The 20135-nt window shown below is 44.6% G+C and overlaps 1 protein-coding gene across 1 annotated transcript in view; it reads right to left on the reverse strand.

Annotated features, from left to right (window-relative positions):
• Positions 1-20135, reverse strand: part of TRIP11 (thyroid hormone receptor interactor 11) — a 146689-nt gene that overhangs the window by 35213 nt on the left and 91341 nt on the right. Inside the window, exons 12-15 of the mRNA XM_029597808.1 lie at positions 16618-16758; positions 15157-15350; positions 14634-14797; positions 1640-1743 (exon numbers count right to left, since the gene is read on the reverse strand). Of these exons, the coding sequence (XP_029453668.1) occupies positions 1640-1743; positions 14634-14797; positions 15157-15350; positions 16618-16758 (603 nt within the window). The remainder of the gene's footprint in view (positions 1-1639; positions 1744-14633; positions 14798-15156; positions 15351-16617; positions 16759-20135) is intronic.

A 20135-nucleotide genomic window follows, 5' to 3' on the forward strand; every position in this document is an offset into this window, starting at 1 on the left:
ACGAGGTCCGGGAGCTCCTTTGTGAAGAAGCGTCTCATGGTTCGGTGTGGCTCTGTCCCCGAGGGGAGTTCCCCCTCCTCCAGGGGCTCGACTTCCTCTTTGGAGAAATCCGTGTCCCCGTAGGTGGGGCTTCTGGGTGGTGGGAGCCTGTGCCTAGGCCTCGAGGGTCCTGGGGCATGAGGGTCCTCCGGTGGAGCATGTAGCTGATCAGCCAGAGGTTCAGTTTGCATTTTGACAAAGGCGTTAATCCCCTTGAATAACTCCACCCAAGAGATCGACACTGGGTCTAAGTTGAGGGGTGCGGGTTCCTTGGGGGTCCCTGTCTGTGGGGCGGACCCACTGGGGCCTGCTAGGTCCGGGGTACCCCCTGAGGAGCTAGCACTGGGCCCTGGGTGGGACTGGCCCTGACCTGGATCTCCCAGGGCCTCCTCACAGTGAGCGCACAGGGCGTCGGCCTCCTCACTCTGGGCGGCTCTGATGTGGCATGCTGGGCAGAGGCCTTGAGCTTTTATTCCTGTTTCTGGAGGTGCCATGTCTGTGGACGGATAAGCTCTTGTGCGCTCCAGTGCGCCTGAGATATGCGCGCAGATATGCGCCTAGCCGTAGATGTGCGCAAGGTTTTATGTGAGCGTAAGTTTATACGCACAAAGATTTTTGTGCGCTTAGCTCAATTTGTGCGCTCTGATCGAACGGCGGGCGGCGCGGCGAATAGGGCCAAGATGGCGACGGCGAGCATGCGGGTAATATGGCCACCTCCTCGGAGGGTCTCCACGTGGGCAGACCCTTGGAAATAGCCGGGGCCTGGCCCTGTTAGGGCGGATCAACCTGGTGGCACTGGTTCCGATCGGTGACCTGTGCTCCTCCTCGATCCTCGGCGACCGGATTCAAACAGAAGATTTCTACCTTACCTTGTCTTCGGCGCTTCCCGATTTCGTTCTGGGCAGTCTCCGGCTGTGGGGGGAGAGGGCAAATACCTTCACCGCCGCGCTCGAGGGGTGCACCCGCTGCCTCTCAGCCGCGCCCGAGGATTGGGGGCTAGGTCCTCGCTGCGATTCGGTCGCCGGACCGAGGCTCACCTCCGAAGGACCATGGAAATCACCATGGGAATCTCAACTGGGGGAGGGACCCAAGGGTTTTCTCCGTTAATTTTGGTTTTCTTCTTTGGATTTGGTTCAAACGCTGCGAGAGCGTGCAGATAGTCCCTAACTGCTATGGAGATGGAAAATACTGAAGAGCTGCACTTCCTGCAGGGGTATATGTATTAGGGGCCGACGTCAGATTGAAATCTGATTGGTCTCCAACTGCTAATAGGAGTACACTATACCCATTGGTCCCGAGTCCATCTGCTACATGCTAGGAAATGGACGATGATTTTGTTTTTATATCCTCACGTGCACTTTGCACCTGCTGTAATGTAAGTCTGGAGGTATTTTTGTACCTGCAGTGTGCGCGCTGCTGGCGGCACATTTTCAAAGAGAACCACTGTGGGTTGTTTCCCTTTGAAAATTGCCCCATACCACGATATGAAGTGAACCACATTCTTGGAGATCAAACAGGTATAAAAGGCTTTATAAGCCTGACCAAAAAGTATAAAGTAATTCTGATGCTCAACAGTGCTGTGAAGCTACTCTCAGCTTACCTGTAACGACACCACCCTGTTCTCTAGCCTTTCAGTTTTTTGTTTCAATTCTGCATTCTGTTTTTGGTGTTTTTCCAGCTCGGCAGAATACATGGCTTTTTCCTCTAAAACACAAAGTTACATAGCAAAATGACATTAACAGTGTTACAATGCAATAATCCTGTCCACATACAAAGTAACGTGAGATGCAGAGGGATAATCTCAACCTATGAAATCTGGAGAGCAATAAGGGATGTGCCCATGCCCAGAATCAAGGGAGCCAAACAGCATTAACTGCTGCATGTTTACCACTAAAGATAATAAACGAAGCACACACCTACAGTGTCAGTTCAAAATATGATAAAAACCTGCTTACATTAGAAGCTTGTCTAAGAATTAGGACCTGATTCATCAAGATCTTTGTCCACAAACACAAGATGGGAGAAAATCAAGCACTTAGTGGGGTAAATGCTCTCAAGAAAAAGTGACTTCCATTTCCGGAAATGTACATTTTTCTTCCATCTCCTGTTCAGTGGTATGCAGAGGAAAGTTGGAGCTGCAGAAATGTCCCCCTACTAAAGCTGAAATACACTAGCATGTAGCTGAGGTCACTACAGTAAGACTAACTATACAAGTTCTTTGTGTGCGGAACAGATTTGGTGATGCAGTTGATTCATTTTCAAAGTTTAAAAAGGCACAATGTCCCTATAACATAGGTTTAAAACTATAAGCTTGATAGAGGTTTATGGAGAAATTTAGGCTTACCTAATAATTTCCTTTCCTTGAAGTCAGACCAGTCCAGACACATTGGTTATGCCCACCAACCAGAAAATGGACACAGAGATTAACAGGTTTGCTGACATCACTCCTTAAAGGCTCCCATGCTAACCTGCCAGTATACTCTAATAAGTTAAGAATAATTTACTAAATTCTATACCTCTCCCCATCCCCCCACCCCCGAATCAGGGGGCCTCTGAGATAGAATAGAAAGTAGAGGATAACTAACCAACCTCATGATAGGATGAAATAAAGTCTTTAGAACATAAAGGCTTTATATTTTACTGAAGCATTTAAGTTATTGTAAATTTTTTTAATGCTTATTTAGTTTTATATTAGTTTTATTGTGTTTAGTATTGTTTGTGTTTTATGGTTTATTCTGTACACTGTATTGATCTTTTTCTGGAAATCAGCGGTATATAAGAAACGTAAATAAACTTACCATTTTTCTTAAACTATGATACTAGATCATTTCTTCCTAATTCTAAAACAGAAGACTACATTTGACAGAATAGGACAGGCTCTGGACTGGTCTGGCTGGACTCAAGGTAGGCCTAATTTCTCCTCCTCCTTCATCCAGCCAAACCAGTTCAGATGCAAGCTAACTGTTACTGGAAAAACACTACCAATGCCTATTCTTAAAACTTAGCAAATGATGGCAAATAAAGACCAAAACAATTCATCTAGTCTGCCCAGAAGTTTTTTTTTTAGGGGAGTAGCTGCCGCTCTATGCAGATTTATTATTTATTTAAAATATTTCTATTCCGCCTATAGTGACTATGTCATGCTAGGCTGATTACTTATTGTTTTACGTTTATTTTTGTAACAAAAAACAGATCACAATCACCAAACATTAAAATTAATAAAAGTCTTTTACAGGAATGCTTCTCTAAATAAGGCAGCTTTTATTGTCTTTCGAAACAGTTTAAAACATGTTATTTCTCGAACCTTGTCCGTTAAACTGTTCCACAGCACAACACCCCCAAACCTTCTGTTAAGAGAGTAAGGCTTTCTGCAAGGGTCTCATATGGGGCTCTTGCCCAGGGAACTAGGGTCTAGGATCACTGCACACAGTGGCAAACTTCTACTGCAACAGCAATCTCTTGACCATTTCAGAATCCTCTGCCTCATCAAATGGACTTTGTGTCCAATCAAGCCCCTAAAGACTCCAGGATCGGAGAAGGCTGCCATTTGCTCTTGGCAAAATTCACTACCCATCCCAGCTCTTGCCAAAACTGAAGCTCTATGGCTGTAACAGACTCCCTTCTCTTAAGCCGACTTCACACAGATCAATCAACTGCCCAGATAAGGATGAACAAGAAATCCTTCCCAGCACAGAGCAGCTGCTACTTAACTATCACACTGGAAAAGGTTCTCAGGTCAAGACTAATCCAAAGGGAAGGACTGGAAACTGAAAGGGCCCCCTTTTGACGACTCTCCTTTATAGGAACATGCAGGTAGCCTTTGTCAGATCCAAGAACATCAGAAATTCTCCTTGTCTCACTGCTACTATGACCCATCTCAATCTTGACATCTCCATTCTGAAATGGGACACTTTCAGGATCTGGATGACCTTCTTTAAGTCTAGAACAGGATGAAAGGTACTCTCCATTTATGGAACCACATAGCCAATCAAGCACTCACTCAAGTCCCATCTGTGGGAGACTGACAACAGCCCTTAGATGAAGACAATGATGGAGCGTTTCCCTGACCATCACATTTTTTTTTTTTAATTATAATTAATATTTTATTTAAATATAACATTTGTAACCAACAAGACACAAATACATAGACCAACATCATTTGTTTCCCATTAACCAAAACAGTTAAAATATGTTGAAATACTTATTCTTAAAGCACTTTCATTAATACCCCATCCCCTCCCCACACTCCCTAGTATGCTAATCTTATTAAAATAAAATACATCACTTGGGACGAATATACTAACAATAAGTAAAAGAATACTGCGATAAACAGTTAGGAAGACTATTGTGATTGCCCCTATTATAATAATGTTAAGAAACAGTATGAATTCTTCTAAAATAAAATTAAACCAGGAGTCGCAATTAAAGAACAATAATCCCAATGTAGAATACAACTTTGCTTCTAATTTATCCCCGTGTTATCCACTCCTGAAGGATCACTATCAGTATCTAACAACCGTTGAAATGGTTTCCATATTTCTTGAAATTTCAAAAGATTATCCCTCTGCAGAGCTGTTAACTTTTCCATATAGTGGATCCATTTCAATCGTTGTATCACTGCTGAATACGAGGTGGCCCCGCATTTTTCCATCCCCGAGCCACCACCCACCTAGCAGGATTAGCCACAGTTACAACTAATTTCTCTCTCAAATCCGAAATACCTTCCAATGACATATTAAACAAAAATAACTTAGGATCCTTTGGTACAGGCTTGTTTATCATAGCAACTACTAATTGGCATATTTAGGCCCCCAAATTCCTGAAGAACAGGACAAGTCCACCACATATGGAAAAAGTCCCCCACAGCTCCACACTCCCTTCAGCATTTACCACTGCATGCCGCATACAACTTTTGCAATTTGTGAGGAGCGACATACCACCTATATAGTAATTTATATCTATTTTCCACCACCATGGATGCTATGGAAGACAAAACACCACTCTCATTCAACCTCATCTAACTGCTTTGCAAGGTCTTTTTCCCAAGCTAACAAATGCCATGTTTTCTTTCTCGAAGCTTCATTCAATAAAGCCTATAATTTAGGAATCACACTTTTAATTATGTTCGCTTTGTTGCAGTACCCTTCAAATAAGGATTTTCCTTTCCTCAAATCTTCTCTTATGCTTTTTAGTTTTTACAAAATGCCGTAACTGAGTAAATGCAAAATGTTTTTTTTTGGTTTTTTTAGATAATTTGAATTCCTCCACTAATTCTTGAAAAGTTGCCATCATTTGTCCCTTCCAAACTTGCTTTAACTTCATCAACCCTTTAGCCTCCCATTTACTAAATATTTTAAAATCTCTCCCAGCCAGAAAGCATTACATTGTCTAACAGGCGTTAGAAAGAAATAGTCCTTATCCCCCACAAATTCCTTTTTCCATTTTCCCCAAATCTCTAATGTACATGATGTACATGGGGATACCCTGCTTTCATCTTTTTCTTTCAGCTCTTTAATCCAAAAGATAATATGAAGCCACTATACCCCAGTCAAATTCCTTTCGATTTCCACCCATTGTTTCTTAGTAACCTTATTGTGACAGTCAACTACTGCCTTAGTATTTAGTGATATTCGGGACCCCCAGTCCCTCATCCAGCTTAGAAAGATATAATACATGTCTAGCCATTCTCAGAAGCCTCCTTTTCCAAATAAAAGAAAAAATATTTTTTTGCAACATCACAAGGAAGAGTTTGAAAGAAGTAGCCAAGTCTTGGCAGAAGTGTCATCTTTACCGCCGCAATTCTTCCTAGCCATGGTAAGAACATGCCATACTGAGTCAGACGAAGTGTCCAACAAGCCCAGCATCCTGTTCCCAACAGTGGCCAATCCAGGCCATAAGAACCTGGCAGTTACCCAAACACTAAGGGGTACATTTTCAAAAACAGCGCGAGTGCGTACTTTTGTTCGCGCACCACATGTGAACAAAAGTACGCTGGATTTTATAAGATACGCACGTAGTCGCGCGTATCTTATAAAATACGGGGTCGGCGCACGCAAGGGGGTGTACATTTGTGCAACCTGCGCGCGCCGAGCCCGGCACGCGCTGCCTGTTCCCTCCGAGGCTGCGCCGAAATCGGAGCAGCCTCAGAGGGAACTTTCCTTCCACCTCCCCTCACCTTCCCCTCCCTAACCCCCCCCCCCGGCCCTATCTAAACCCCCCTACCTTTGTCGGAAGATTTACGCCTACCCCGAGCAGGGGCTGGTCAGGAGGCCTCGGCCACGCCCCCGGACCAGCACCACGCCCCCAGACCGCCCCTTTTACGAAGCCCCAGGACTTGCACGCGCCGGCGACCTATGCAAAATAGGCGCGCGAGTGCCCTGCGCGCGTAAATCCGGCCTGATTTACGCGCACAGGGCTTTTAAAATCCAGCCCTAAGTCTATCCCATGTTACTGTTGCTAGTAATAGCAATGGCTATTTTCTAAGTTAACTTAATTAATAGCAGGTAATGGACTTCTCCTCCAAGAACTTATCCAATCCTTTTTTAAACCCAGCTATACTAACTGCACTAAACACATCCCTTGGCAACAAATTCCAGAGTTTAATTGTGCATTGAGTGACAAAGAACTTTCTCCGATTGGTTTTAAATGTACCCCATGCTAACTTCATGGAATGCCCCCTAGTCTTTCTATTATTCGAAACAGTAAATAACTGATTCACATTAACCCATTCTAGACCTCTCATGATTTTAAACACCTCTATCATATCCCCCCCTCAGCTGTCTCTTCCCCAAGCTGAAAAGTCCTAACCTCTTTAGTCTTTCCTCATAGGGGAGCTGTTCCATTCCCCTTATCATTTTGGTCGCCCTTCTCTGTACCTTCTCCATCACAACTATATCTTTTTTGGGATGCGGCAACCAGGTACATCTCTATCCCACTTATCCATATCCTGCCCTAAAGATTGAAGCAAGGGAACATAATTTAATCTAAGCAATTCACTATAAGCAGCCCCCACATTTACCCCTAGATATTTAACAAATCCTCTTGCCCATTTAACGGGAAATTTTGCTTTCAATATTCGAACCTGCGTGTCTGATAAATATGTAAGATCTTGGATTTCTCTATTAATTTTAAATCTTGCAACTCTCCCAAATATCTCAATTTCAGATAACAACCCCAAAGAACATTCTAGGTCAGAAAGAGTAAAAAAAATATTGGCGTATAACTACATTTTATAATGCTTCTCCCCTATCTTTATCCCAGTGATACCCATATGTTGACTAATTCTTTCTGCTAATGGTTCTATACTTAATGCAAATAGCAAAGGCGAGAGAGGGCACCCCCCCTTTTCTCGTACCCCTCTGCACTATAAAATTTTCTGAATATCCTCCATTTATTTTAATGCATGCTTCAGGGCCTCTATACCATTCCCGCACCCACTTCAAAAAATATCCCCCAACTCCCATCCTGTTCATGACTTGAAATAAGAATGGCCAATGTACTCTGTCAAACGCCTTCTTCTCGTTGACCGCTGGAGTAGTTTCTTCTGAATCATTAAGTTACAAATAGTCAATAATTGCTAATTGAATCTGTTCCGTATCTTTATCTTTCAAGAGATCATTTAGTTCAAGAACAATCGCCCTCCAGAAAGTTAATTCACCAACATCTCCCACCGTATCGGGGCATAATCAGACCATGATATAGTTCCAATCGCTACCTCTTTTATACTAGCAGTTAAGGCTCTCACTACCAAAAAGTTTTGTGGTTTTGAATAGAAAGAATAATTCCTCGCTGTAGATTGCCTAACCCTCCATACATCTACCAGATTCCATTTTTCCATTAATTTCCGAACAGCTGACCTATCTACTATAGAGGTTGATCGAAGGTCTGAAGAATAGTATCACTGGGTAACGAACCAAATTGAAATCCCCCCCACCCCAATTATTAGTTTCCTACTTTTAGACTTTAGAAGACATCCATCTATTGCTTGCAAAATCTCTCTCTGATTAACATTGGGACAGTACACTAACTAGGACAAAAATAATTATTTATGAAGTGATGAACAATAAGAAATCTTTCTCCACCCCTGCATCACGATATACACAATCGACCTAAATCATCAGATCTTTCGATATTAAAATTCTCACCCCAGTATACTTATGTGAGAAAGAATTAAAAGCAAAAAAAACTAATGATTAGAATATATTAAACGCTCGTCCCTCTTCCTCAAATGCGTTTCCTGTTTAAATGTGATTGAGGCTTTCAATGAAATCAACTAAAACAATCTTGCATTTGTATGGAGAATTTAGTCCCCTCTCTTTTAAGGAAACAAACCTGATAGCAACCATTGAACATTAATTTCCCATCCCCCCTTACCATATAGCAATATACATCTTCCTAATAGCCATTCTCTCCTCCACCACTCTAGCCTTCTCACATTCAAATCCACTATCCCTCCTTTCATTTCTTTGTCTATCTTACCTGTCTGCCCCCATAACCCACCCTCCCCCTCCCTCAATCCCACACAAAACCATAACTGCCTAGGCAGCTTGAATCCTTCCTGGGAATGAGTATCCCCTCCCCCGCTCCTCACTCTTTCTTCTACTTGTATTACTAACCGTAATAGCAGTACCTTAACTAAGTAGCTTGTAGCTTACACTATACAGAGAGCCATAATAAGAAAAACAAAGCCAAAAATAGGAAAAAATCCTAACTCTAAGCTTTCTCTCTCAGTTAAGATAGTCGCTAAACCAAAAAAAAAAACAAAAAACCTAGCAAGGTAAAAATAAGCAAACAATGCATTTCTGGATATTACTACTTAGACACTGCATGTCCTCAGGATTTTTATATATCAGCGAGTCCCTTCAGCAGCTGTTAATATATTCAGGTGACTCCCGATCTCTGCAAACCTGTTTCATCAGTGTTCCTTCTCAGCAGATTCCTGCCTTTACCTGCACACTGCCATTTCAGTTTCTATATCTCTGGGCCTTTTTGCATTTCGAGTCCCTTCCGGAACTGATATCCCTGCAGCTTTCAAAATCATCACTACTTCCGCTTCAGTACGGATCCTCGAGGTGACGCCACTAATTATAATGATGGACCAGAGGCAGCATGGATTCACCAGAGGAAGATCCTGTCAGACAAATCTGATTGACTTTTTTGACTGGGTAACCAAGGAATTGGATAGAGGAAGAGCGCTCGATATCATATACTTGGATTTCAGCAAAGCTTTTGATACGGTTCCGCACAGGAGACTGGTGAATAAAACGAGAAGCTTGGGAGTGAGTGCCGAGGTGGTGACCTGGATTGCAAATTGGTTGACTGACAGAAGACAATGTGTGATGGTAAATGGAACCTTCTCTGAAGAGAGAGCGGTTTTAAGTGGTGTACCGCAAGGATCGGTGTTGGGACCGGTCCTGTTCAATATCTTTGTGAGCGACATTGCGGACGGGATAGAAGGTAAGGTTTGTCTTTTTGCGGATGACACTAAGATCTGCAACAGAGTGGACACGCCGGAAGGAGTGGAGAGAATGAGACGGGATCTAAGGAAACTGGAAGAGTGGTCGAAGATATGGCAGCTGAGATTCAGTGCAAAGTCATGCATATGGGGAGTGGAAATCCGAATGAACTGTATTCGATGGGGGGGGGAAAGGCTGATGTGCACGGAGCAGGAGAGGGACCTTGGGGTGATGGTGTCTAATGATCTGAAGTCGGCGAAACAATGCGACAAGGCGATAGCTAAAGCCAGAAGAATGCTGGGCTGCATAGAGAGAGGAATATCGAGTAAGAAAAGGGAAGTGATTATTCCCTTGTACAGGTCCTTGGTGAGGCCTCACCTGGAGTACTGTGTTCAGTTCTGGAGACCGTACCTTCAAAAAGACAAAGACAAGATGGAGGCGGTACAGAGAAGGGCGACCAGGAAGGTGGAGGATCTTCATCGGATGACGTACGAGGAGAGATTGAAGAATCTAAATATGTACACCCTGGAGGAAAGGAGGAGCAGAGGTGATATGATACAGACTTTCAGATACTTGAAAGGTGTTAATGATCAAAAGACAACGACAAACCTTTTCCGAAGGAAAAAAATCAGCAGAACCAGGGGTCACGATTTGAAGCTCCAGGGAGGAAGATTCAGAACCAATGTCAGGAAGTATTTCTTCACGGAGAGGGTGGTGGATGCCTGGAATGCCCTTCCGGAGGATGTGGTGAAGACCAGAACTGTGAAGGACTTCAAAGGGGCATGGGATAAACACTGTGGATCCATAAAGTCAAGAGGCTGCCAATGAAGAGTGGGTGACTCGCCAGAATGATGGCTACTGCCTGGAGTCAATACCCTTATTAAATAAACATACACAGGCTTGACTCCAACATCGCTCTAAGCTTCAACAGCAAGAGGAAATGTGGAAAAAAGGATTCACACTCACAAAGAGGGGAGTAGCTGGCTTGTTACGGCGGTTACTACCCCAAATCAAATAAGCCTGATACTTCACTTTCAATGCATATACAGCATAGTTCTCTGATTCAACGGCAGGGGAGAAGAAAAACTGATACTTCACACATCCAGCAGAGCTCTCTGCTTCAACGGCAGGGGAGAAGAAAAGAGGGTTCGCACTCACAAAGCGGGGAGTAGCTGGCTTGTTACGGCAGTTACTACCCCAAATCAAATGTGCCTGATACTTCAATTTCGATGCACATCCAGCATGGCTCTCTGCTTCAACGGCATGGGAGAAGACTTATACGTCACGCATATCCAGCATAGCTCCCTGCTTCAACGGCAGGGGAGAAGAAAAACAACCAATAAGGGCTAATAACATAGTCTGGGTAAAACAAATAAGCATGGGTGCAGCTTGCTTATTGCGGCGGCTACTACCCCAAACTAATCAAGCTAGATATTTCACTTGGATGCAGCTCCATCACTGCTCTCTACATTAAAGGTGGGGGTGGAAGGGAAATAGAACCAAGAGCTAAGAGAAACAGATAAGTATGAGAGAAAATATGTGTGAAGCTTGCTGGGCAGACTAGATGGGCCATTTGGTCTTCTTCTGCCGTCATTTCTATGTTTCTATAAATGCTATACCGCAAGAATATAGCCACCTGATATTTTCTCTGTGCAACAGTGATGTGATAGTCTGCAATTCTTTCCGTTTCTTCAGCGTAGCGGGTGCCATATCATTGTAAAGCACAATTCTGTGATCTTCCCATGTGAGGTTACCCATCCTCCTCACTCGCTGCATAATCTGTTCTTTAAGATGGAAACTATATACACAGGCAATTATATCCCATGGGACATTCCTTACAGGTGTGCCTAAGGCTCTGTGTGCCCTATATCTATGACAATGTCCTCATTGTTCACACTCTCGCCTTCTTCTTCTCTGGCATTTAGAACTGCCAGACATTTTACAGACCACCAGACTTGCATCCTCAATAGCCTCCGTTTCCAGCATTCCCCTAATCAAGATATCAATTGCTGAGATCTGTTTTCCAGGTCCTCCAATTTAAGGACCATCTCAGCATTACGTTTATGCATTTCCAACATTTCAGATTTCATCTGTGCCATCTCAGATATTTGATCTTCCCATGGAGGCTTCCATGTCTTCAACTTTCCTCCCAAAATCTATCAAATTGGATCGAACTTCTGAAATAGTGTCGCTTAGCTCTTCCTTAGTTGATTTATTTCCTGGAACATTTGAAAGTTCTCTTTAGTTAATTCATCTCTTTTGCTTTGTATTGCTCTCTCGTCTGTGCATCCAGTATCCGATCCCAGCGTCTCACTCGAGACAGGCTCATTCACACCGCTCAAAGTCTCAAATCACTATCCACCAGAATCGTAGGAAAAATGCTTTAAACTCACCGATTTTTTTTTAGGTGAAGCCATATCACCACTCATCTGCACTAGCAGGCCGCCTTGTATCAGTAAGTCTTGCTGCCTTTTTACTGCTATTTCTCTAGCTTACAGAGAATGTGAAGGGAGTAAATGTTTTAAGTGTCCATCTTCCAGGGATGACATCACTTTCCCCCCCACCTTCTTTTTTAGAGTGGTATGACATGAGGAGCCTATAAAGGCATCTGAAATGGGATGGGAAAACTTGACAAGCATATCCGACTTGAGCTATGTTTAAGACCCACTAGCTCTGAAGTAATATGGACCCATTTCTGGCAAAAATCCTGATAACTGTGGAAGCAATCTCATAAAATCTTTTTCAGGTACCTTTGAAGTAAAATGCCTATGAGGGAGTCAGTTGGACCATTAAATGATCAAGGGGTAAAAGGGGCACTTATGAATGACAAGGTCACAGCAGAGAGAGACTAAATTAATTCTTTGCTTTGGTCTTCACTGAGGAAGATGTAAGAGATATACCCATGCTAGAAATGATATTCAAAGTGATGATTCAGAGCAACTGAAACTATCATTAAATAGTGTAAGGTATCTGAAGACTGGAAGGTTGCTATGTAAGACCAATTTTTAAAGAGAGATCCAGGGGTGATCCAGGAAACTACAGACCAGTAGTCTTACATCTGTGCCAGGCAAAATGGTAGAAACTATCATAAAGAACAAAATTACTGAACATATAGATAAGCATAGTTTAATGAGACAAACCCAACATGGATTTTGCCAAGGCAAGTCTTTTCTCACCAATCTGTTACACTTTTTTGAGGGTGTAAAATGTGGTTAAAAGTGAGCCAGTTGATATAGTGTATCTGGATTTCAGAAAGCATTTGACAAAGTCCCTCATGAGAGAATTCGTAGGAAATGGGATGGGGCAATGTCCTATTGTGGATTGCAACCTGGTTATGAGATAAAAAACAGAATAGGGCTAAATGGTAAATTTTCACTGCTTTAACATATTTATAAACAACCTGGACATGGGAACAGGTGAGGTGACCAAATCTGCAGATGAGAGGCAGACCAGTGGTCCCTCCTGGGGTGCAGCTTTGGTAGCTCTAGTCCAAAAATGGAAGTCCCCTGGTCTCGGGCTGCATTCTACTGAGGTTGGAAGAATAAGACTTTCACCTTAGGAGATGCCCTGACGTGGGCTGTACTCAATCGAAGGAGGGAGTACAGGACTTTCACCTCAGAAGCTGCCCCATCCAACCTTACAATCCTTCACCACCAGGCCTAACCAAGCCTCAGCTCACAGCACAGGATGCTCGCCCTCCATCTGCTGGCAGACTGAGGTCAGCACGGGAGCAAACCTGTAACTCTGTCTCCATTTGCTTGTTAGTGGGCATGACCTATGTGTCTGGTCTGGGCGAAGAGGAAAGGAAAATTGGTTCTTACCTGCTAGTTTTCATTCCCTGTAGTACCACATATCAGTCCAGGCATCTGGGTTTTGCCTCCCTTCCAGCAGATGGAGACAGAGAAAGTTTTACCGACACTGCTACTTAACCACATGTGCTACCTGCAGTTCCTCAGTATTTCTGTCTCCAGCAGATGGTAGATAGGTGCAAAACCTGCAATTCTGCAGTCTAGGTAATTGTTTTCTTTTTGAGCCTCATTTACATCTCTTTATCAGTGTGTTTTATTTAGCAGAGGGAATGGAAAAGTGCTCATGTTTAGGGTTCATCCATCTGTGACAAAAGATGTCAAGGTGGAGTGTAGAGGTGGGTAGTGGGCAACCTAAATTTCTGGTGGGGCAACCACTGGTTTCTGGAGCAGCAGGGCTGGTGTAATTCTAAGACCTAATAGCCACAGAAGAAGAGGCACCATTAGCAGCTGAAGCAGATGGCGACAGAGGAGAGGGGAAAGGAAGGAAGGAAGGATGGATGGATAGAAAAGAGAGCTTCGGTGGACAGAACATGGAGTAGAAAGAGTGCAAGAGTAAGGGGGGGGGGGGAAGAGTGCACCTCACACATTCACTCTCTTCCTCTTGCTCTCCCAGAATAACACACTCACCTGGAGCAACTATAATACACGTATGCAGATCAAGTCATAAAACATGCTCATATGTTGCTTTTCAATTCTAGACTTGTTTTTCATCTCTTTTTGGTATTGCACTCATGGATCCTGAGTTCCACACAAATAACCATGTCTCACTCAGCTGCTTCCAACTTGGCATCACAGCAGATAGATATTTATAGAAATAGACAAACTTGTCAGCAGTATTTATTCTGGGTGTACCTACAGAGATATAGCTATCTATTGATATATAGATTATAATAAATAGATACACCCCAAGTAAATACTGCTAGCAAATTTGTACATTTTTGTATTTAGAGGAAATGCTACAGCACTTCTCTCCTTCAAGATTACGCTTCTTTTGAAAAAAAAAATAAAACGATTCTACTGCCAAACTGTCAGCGTATGGAGAAAGGATTACCAATAGCTCCTGAATAATGGGGATTAAACCAGGAATGGCTCAGCCATTTCCTAATAACCTGAAGCCAGCTGCTAACACTAAGTACAGGCTTACAGGAAAGGATGCAAAACTTCTGCAGACAAGCAGTCAATGAGTGCTTTAAAAACCTTGCATGGCCTTCAGTTTGTAGTAGGATTTTGTTCTGTGGTCACCCAACTTGCTGGTAGGTACTGAAAACCTCAGTGTGTGAAGCCTCTGATGCTCATTTCCAGTGTCTTTCTATCTTTCTATTGTGCTTACCCTGTTGAAACTGCTCGAGCACCATCTGCAGGTTGGCCAGTGAAAGTGCGTACTGTTTGACTTGCTCCTGAGAAAGGTTAAGCTGGAGCAGAGCGTCATCTCTCTTCCGGGAGACCAGACTCAGCTGCTCTTGCAAGGACTCCACCTGCAGACTAGCTTGATGGCTAGACAAGAATGTCAAATGTTGAAACAAAAGGCTACAGTTTCTCCCCAGCAGACAATAACCTTCAGAGTACTTCAATATGATTTTTTTTTTACAAATTTCAGAGCATGTTGAGGAACCCGATTTTATAAAATGTCAACAGTGCCAGCTTTATTCTGTGCAAGAAACAATAGCTCCATTTACAAACTTATCTACATCTGCAGAATGCATTTCAGGTTCCTGTTTGGTGCACAGAATGCATTTAATAACAAAACAGTCATGTGGAATACCAGCTCTTCATGTTCCTATGAATGAGATATAGTTTTAAATGCATACCAATCCCATGGACACTTATCCCAGGGAATACATCATCGCACTCACCTTGCATTTTCAACGGCTGTACATGACGACACAAGTCTTTCTTCCAAAACTGTGTTCTTCCTCCTCAGCTCAGCCTCTCGGTCTTCAGCTGCTAAAGCTTCGCGAGTGTACGAGTCCTCCATCTCTATCAGATGGTTGCGCAGCCTCTCTAGCTCCTGGTTTAAACGCTGCTCCTTATCACGCAAGTGTTGGACCTATGTACATTACCAGATGAGCACCGAAACATGAACAGACTAGATCACATAACCAAGGGCTTCAAAGGAAGCCATAAGGAAGAAAACAACTTTGGTCATATAAAAAATGATGCTCATAGGATATGCTTTACTGTATATTTCTCTTTCAATAATATCATCTGTTCATGTATGCTTACTTTTTTTTTTATTTTCTACTATGCTATAGTTTCTAGCCTTCAACTCCACTGCCATTTATCATTTGGAAGGAGGGAGTGCAATTGGCCTTTAGCTGCGGCAATTGGGTTTTCATAATTAGCCTGGAGTTACAGCAGTGCTCCTCAGGCTGAGGGACATGGAGTAAGGTTCTGCTAGGAACATGGCGTAAGACTCCTCAATATGGCCAGTAGGTGTCACTGGTAAGACATCCAAGGCCTCTCTCTCTTGGAGGCTGTGAATGCCACTTTGTAGGTCTTCAACATGGCAGTGCTGTGTTACCACTGCACTATCAAACTACCACAGCTTGATTTCCAAATCTCTAAATAAAAGTGCAGGGTGCACTACAATAATAGTTCTATTCTCCCCATCACTCAGCTGATTTCAGAATTGGAGTTTTAATAAAATATAATGTAAGGCCCTTTTGCCTTATGGTAGACAAATCCTAGCTCAGGGAAATGGTATCACCTCACCCTATGATCCCTGAGAGATTTCCAGAGCAGTCACTGAAAGAGCTGCTGAGAGGGAGAGTGGTGGTATAATGGGAGTGTACGGGATGCCAAAAGAATCTGGAGAAATGTGGGGAGTCAGAATGACCTAAAAAACCCACCAAGACTAGCACCAGCCGAGTTGTCTGTAAGCCAGAGGACAAGTGAATAGGCAGCATCTGGGCACAGGCATCCCTTATTTGCCTTTCATTCTGCTCTAATGAGGTGACAAATTCTGCATGGCAGGGAGAGAGTGAAGAATATATCAGCTGAGCACTAACAGGAAGACAGAGTGTAAATAAGCAGCGTTTTTTTTTTCATTGTGCCACAGGTCTACCCCGAATAAATGCAAGCGATGGAGAACATCTGGAGTGTGTTTGCGGTGGCTTTGGGTTCCCTGTCATCAGGGATCTAATTCCAAACTTCCCTCATTACCGGGATGGGGGTGGCACTAATCTGCATGACCTAATTACTTTCTGGGGAAATAAAGGATTATGGATGGGCCTGTCTGAAAAAGTTCCTCCCCTCCCCCTGCAAGACACAGAGTGGAAGCAACCACCACACAGGTTTCCTTCTCGCCGGCGTACCTCATTCTGAAGGGCAGTGCTTTCCATTTGCTTTTGTTTGAGTGCCACCATGACTTGGTCTCTCTCCTGCTGGAAGAGCAGGGCCTTTTCTTGCATTGACTGCACCTCATTTAACAGCCGGTTCAACTCCCCTGTTTTGCCCTTCATAGGAAAAACATTTTTATAGAACATTATTTTAAGTCACTTTACTGTAACATAACATGGGGATAAAGCACAAGAACACTAGCTGTTTACCCAAACAATGGCAAGATGTTATAAAACATTCCCTGTACGTACCCGGATCAGTCCAGACTCCTGGGTTTTGCTCCGCTCCAGCAGGTGGAGACAGAGAAGTTTTGACAGACCCTGCCCTAGACCCTGAGGTGCCACCCACAGTCTGTCAGTATTTCTCTGTCTCCAGCAGATGGTGGAGGTGCAAAACTCACAGTCTGTACGGGTTTACTTACTTGGTTTGAAAGGAGTTAGTCAGAGATAGGTTTATTTAAAAAAAATAGAAAATACAGAGGGTGAAAATTCTTTCAGCAGTTAAGGATCCTCTATCCTCCGAGGGGGGGTGCCAGGTCCTGAAAGGACTATCCCCCCTGGTATTGAAGACAGCTGCGGCTGGGGGTTGAGAACCCTATCGCCATTATTCAGCAGCACCTGGGGTGATACCAGGGAGCCCAGCTCACTCACCCCAGGAGGAGGCAAGTTGGTTAAAAAAAAAAAATTATTTATTCGCAGCGCTTGAGCGGCCAGATATCGTTGTTGTTACTTGCCTAATACTCTCCCTTCCCTCGCTGCCGCGGGTTGATTTTTGTGCCGGTCTAGCTTTAAATCTCCTGCCTTCCTTGTTTTTTGCTCAGCAGCATGCCGAGTCTGTCGTCCTGCCGCGCGCGCAGCTGTCCTGGGATGGCCCCTGCTCGAGCTGCCTGCCCGGAGGCGAGGATACTTCAGCGGCGGCTGGGGGGGGGTTGTTTTTTCGGTCACTTCGTCCTCGCATGCGTTTGGTGACCTGTCTCCTCCATTTTCTCTCTCGTTCCCGCTGAGCAAGGAAACGGGTGCCATCTTGGTGCCTAGCACTTCAGCAGCCAATTAGCAACGGGGGAGGAGATTCTCCCACCCTCACTATTGCCATAGCGCCTGGCTCTGGCAAATCAACCACCATTAATGCAGCAGGCTGGGGTGATTTCTGACCCGGCTGATCAGGGAGCAGACCCCGCGGGGGATACCAATGACTCCTCTTCTGATTTTATTTTGCTTTTGCACAAGGCCTTTAAGGCCAGGAGGGCCAGTAAGAAGGCTTCTGGGGGAAAATCTGCCAGTTTGGAGGTGCCTGCTCAGTCCAGAAAGCACCCTAGGGCTGATGGGTGCGTGGGGGCACCAAAATCAAAGCGGCCCTTGCAGTCAGCGGCGTCGCAGGGCGAGAAGGACACTTCTGACTCCACGGACACGGATGATCAGGCCCTTCCATCCCAGCCCCCGAGGGGAGTGGAAGGGGATGGGGAACCGCAGAACTGTTCTGTCTGAGTCGCATGGCATTGACTGTGGCGATCCGAAGGTGGTCCGTCTCTTCAGGAGAGAGGAGCTTAGACTGCTCATTCCCGCCATATTGGGGGAATTGGGGATCGAGGCTCCGCAGAAAGAGTCCAGGTTAGGAGCTACCGATCCGGTGTTTGGCCCGAGGGGTCCTCCTACTTCTTTTCCTTTCCACTTTTCTGCTACGGACCTGCTGTTCCGGGAATGGGACACCCCAGATCTGGCATTGAAGGTCTCTAAAAGCAATGGATAGACTATATCCTTTACTAAAGGAGCTTTGGATCTCCTTAGGGTTCCAAAAGTTGATGCTGTGGTTTTGGCAGTCACAAAAAAGACCACTATCCCGGTTACAGGTTCCAAGGCCCTTAAGGATTCACAGGACTGGAAATTGGAACCACAGCTCAAGAAGCATTTTGAGGTTTTGGCTCTGGGGGTCTGAGCAGCAATGTGCAGCAATTTTGCCTTGAGGGCCGGCCTTCGCTGGGTTCAGCTGCTGCAGGCCAATGAAGCACTATCTAAAGAGGAAGCTCGTCAGGCGGGTCGGCTTGAGACTGTGATTGCTTATAGTGCTGATGATCTTTATGATTTGTTGTGGACATCAGCCAGGTCCATGGTTTCCGCGGTCTCAGCGCGTCGGCTTCTTTGGCTGACAAACTGGTCGGCGGACGTTTCTTCCAAAGCCCAGTTAGGTTCTCTGCCTTTTAAGGGCAAGTTGCTATATGGCAAGGAGCTTGAAGACATGATTCAATCCCTTAGAGAAAATAAGGTACATCGGCTTCAAGAAGATAGGCCCAGGTCATGGGGCTCCTTCTCTTCGCGTTCTAGTTACCAGGGGAGTAGGAGGTCTCTGGCTCCTCGGTCGGCGGCTACCTCCTTTAAGCCAAATCCTAATATGCCGCAGACGCGTTCGCAGTCCTTTCGCGGGCGGCGTTTCAGCAGGCCGGCCGGTCCATTCCTCACTGCCGGTGGTAGGAGGCAGACTGTCTCTGTTTTACGAGGAATGGCCCAAACTCATATCGGACCAATGGGTCCTATCTGTGATAAAACAAGGCTACACTTTAGATTTTGCATACCGTCCCCGGCACCAATTTCTCACCATGCGGGTATGCAACAGAGCATCGGGCAGTAAGAGAGACCTTGCAGTGTCTTCTCGATCTCGGTGCCATTGTACTGGTTCCACCAACAGAGCAGCGGAAGGGTCCATACTCCATTTACTTCGTGGTACCAAAAAAGGAAGGCACTTTCAGGCCCACTCTTGATTTAAAGCGAGTCATAAGAACATAAGAAAATGCCATACTGGGTCAGACCAAGGGTCCATCAAGCCCAGCATCCTGTTTCCAACAATGGCCAATCCAGGCCATAAGAACCTGGCAAGAACCCAAAAACTAAGTCTATTCCATGTTACCATTGCTAATGGCAGTGGCTATTCACTAAGTGAACTTAATAGCAGGTAATGGACTTCTCCTCCAAGAACTTATCCAATCCTTTTTTAAACACCGCTATACTAACTGCACTAACCACATTCTCTGGCAACAAATTCCAGAGTTTAATTGTGCGTTGAGTAAAAAAGAACTTTCTCCTATTAGCTTTAAATGTGCCCAATGCTAACTTCATGGAGTGCCCCCTAGTCTTTCTACTATCCGAAAGAGTAAATAACCGATTCACATCTACCCGTTCTAGACCTCTCATAATTTTAAACATCTCTATCATATCCCCCCTCAGCCGTCTCTTCTCCAAGCTGAAAAGTCCTAACCTCTTTAGTTTTTCCTCATAGGGGAGCTGTTCCATTCCTCTTATTTTGGTAGCATAGATCATTTTGGTAGCATAGTCAATCGATGCCTTCGGATCCCTCGCTTCCGCATGGAGACTTTGCGGTCCATCATGGCCTCTGTGCGAACAGGGGAATTTGTAGCTTTCCTAGATCTGACGGAGGCCTACCTGCACATCGGAATCCGGCCAGACCACCAAATGTTCCTGAGGTTCTCCATCCTCAGCCGGCA

The sequence above is a fragment of the Rhinatrema bivittatum genome, chromosome 4, assembly GCF_901001135.1.
Source record: "Rhinatrema bivittatum chromosome 4, aRhiBiv1.1, whole genome shotgun sequence".
In the NCBI taxonomy this organism is placed as follows: domain Eukaryota; kingdom Metazoa; phylum Chordata; class Amphibia; order Gymnophiona; family Rhinatrematidae; genus Rhinatrema; species Rhinatrema bivittatum.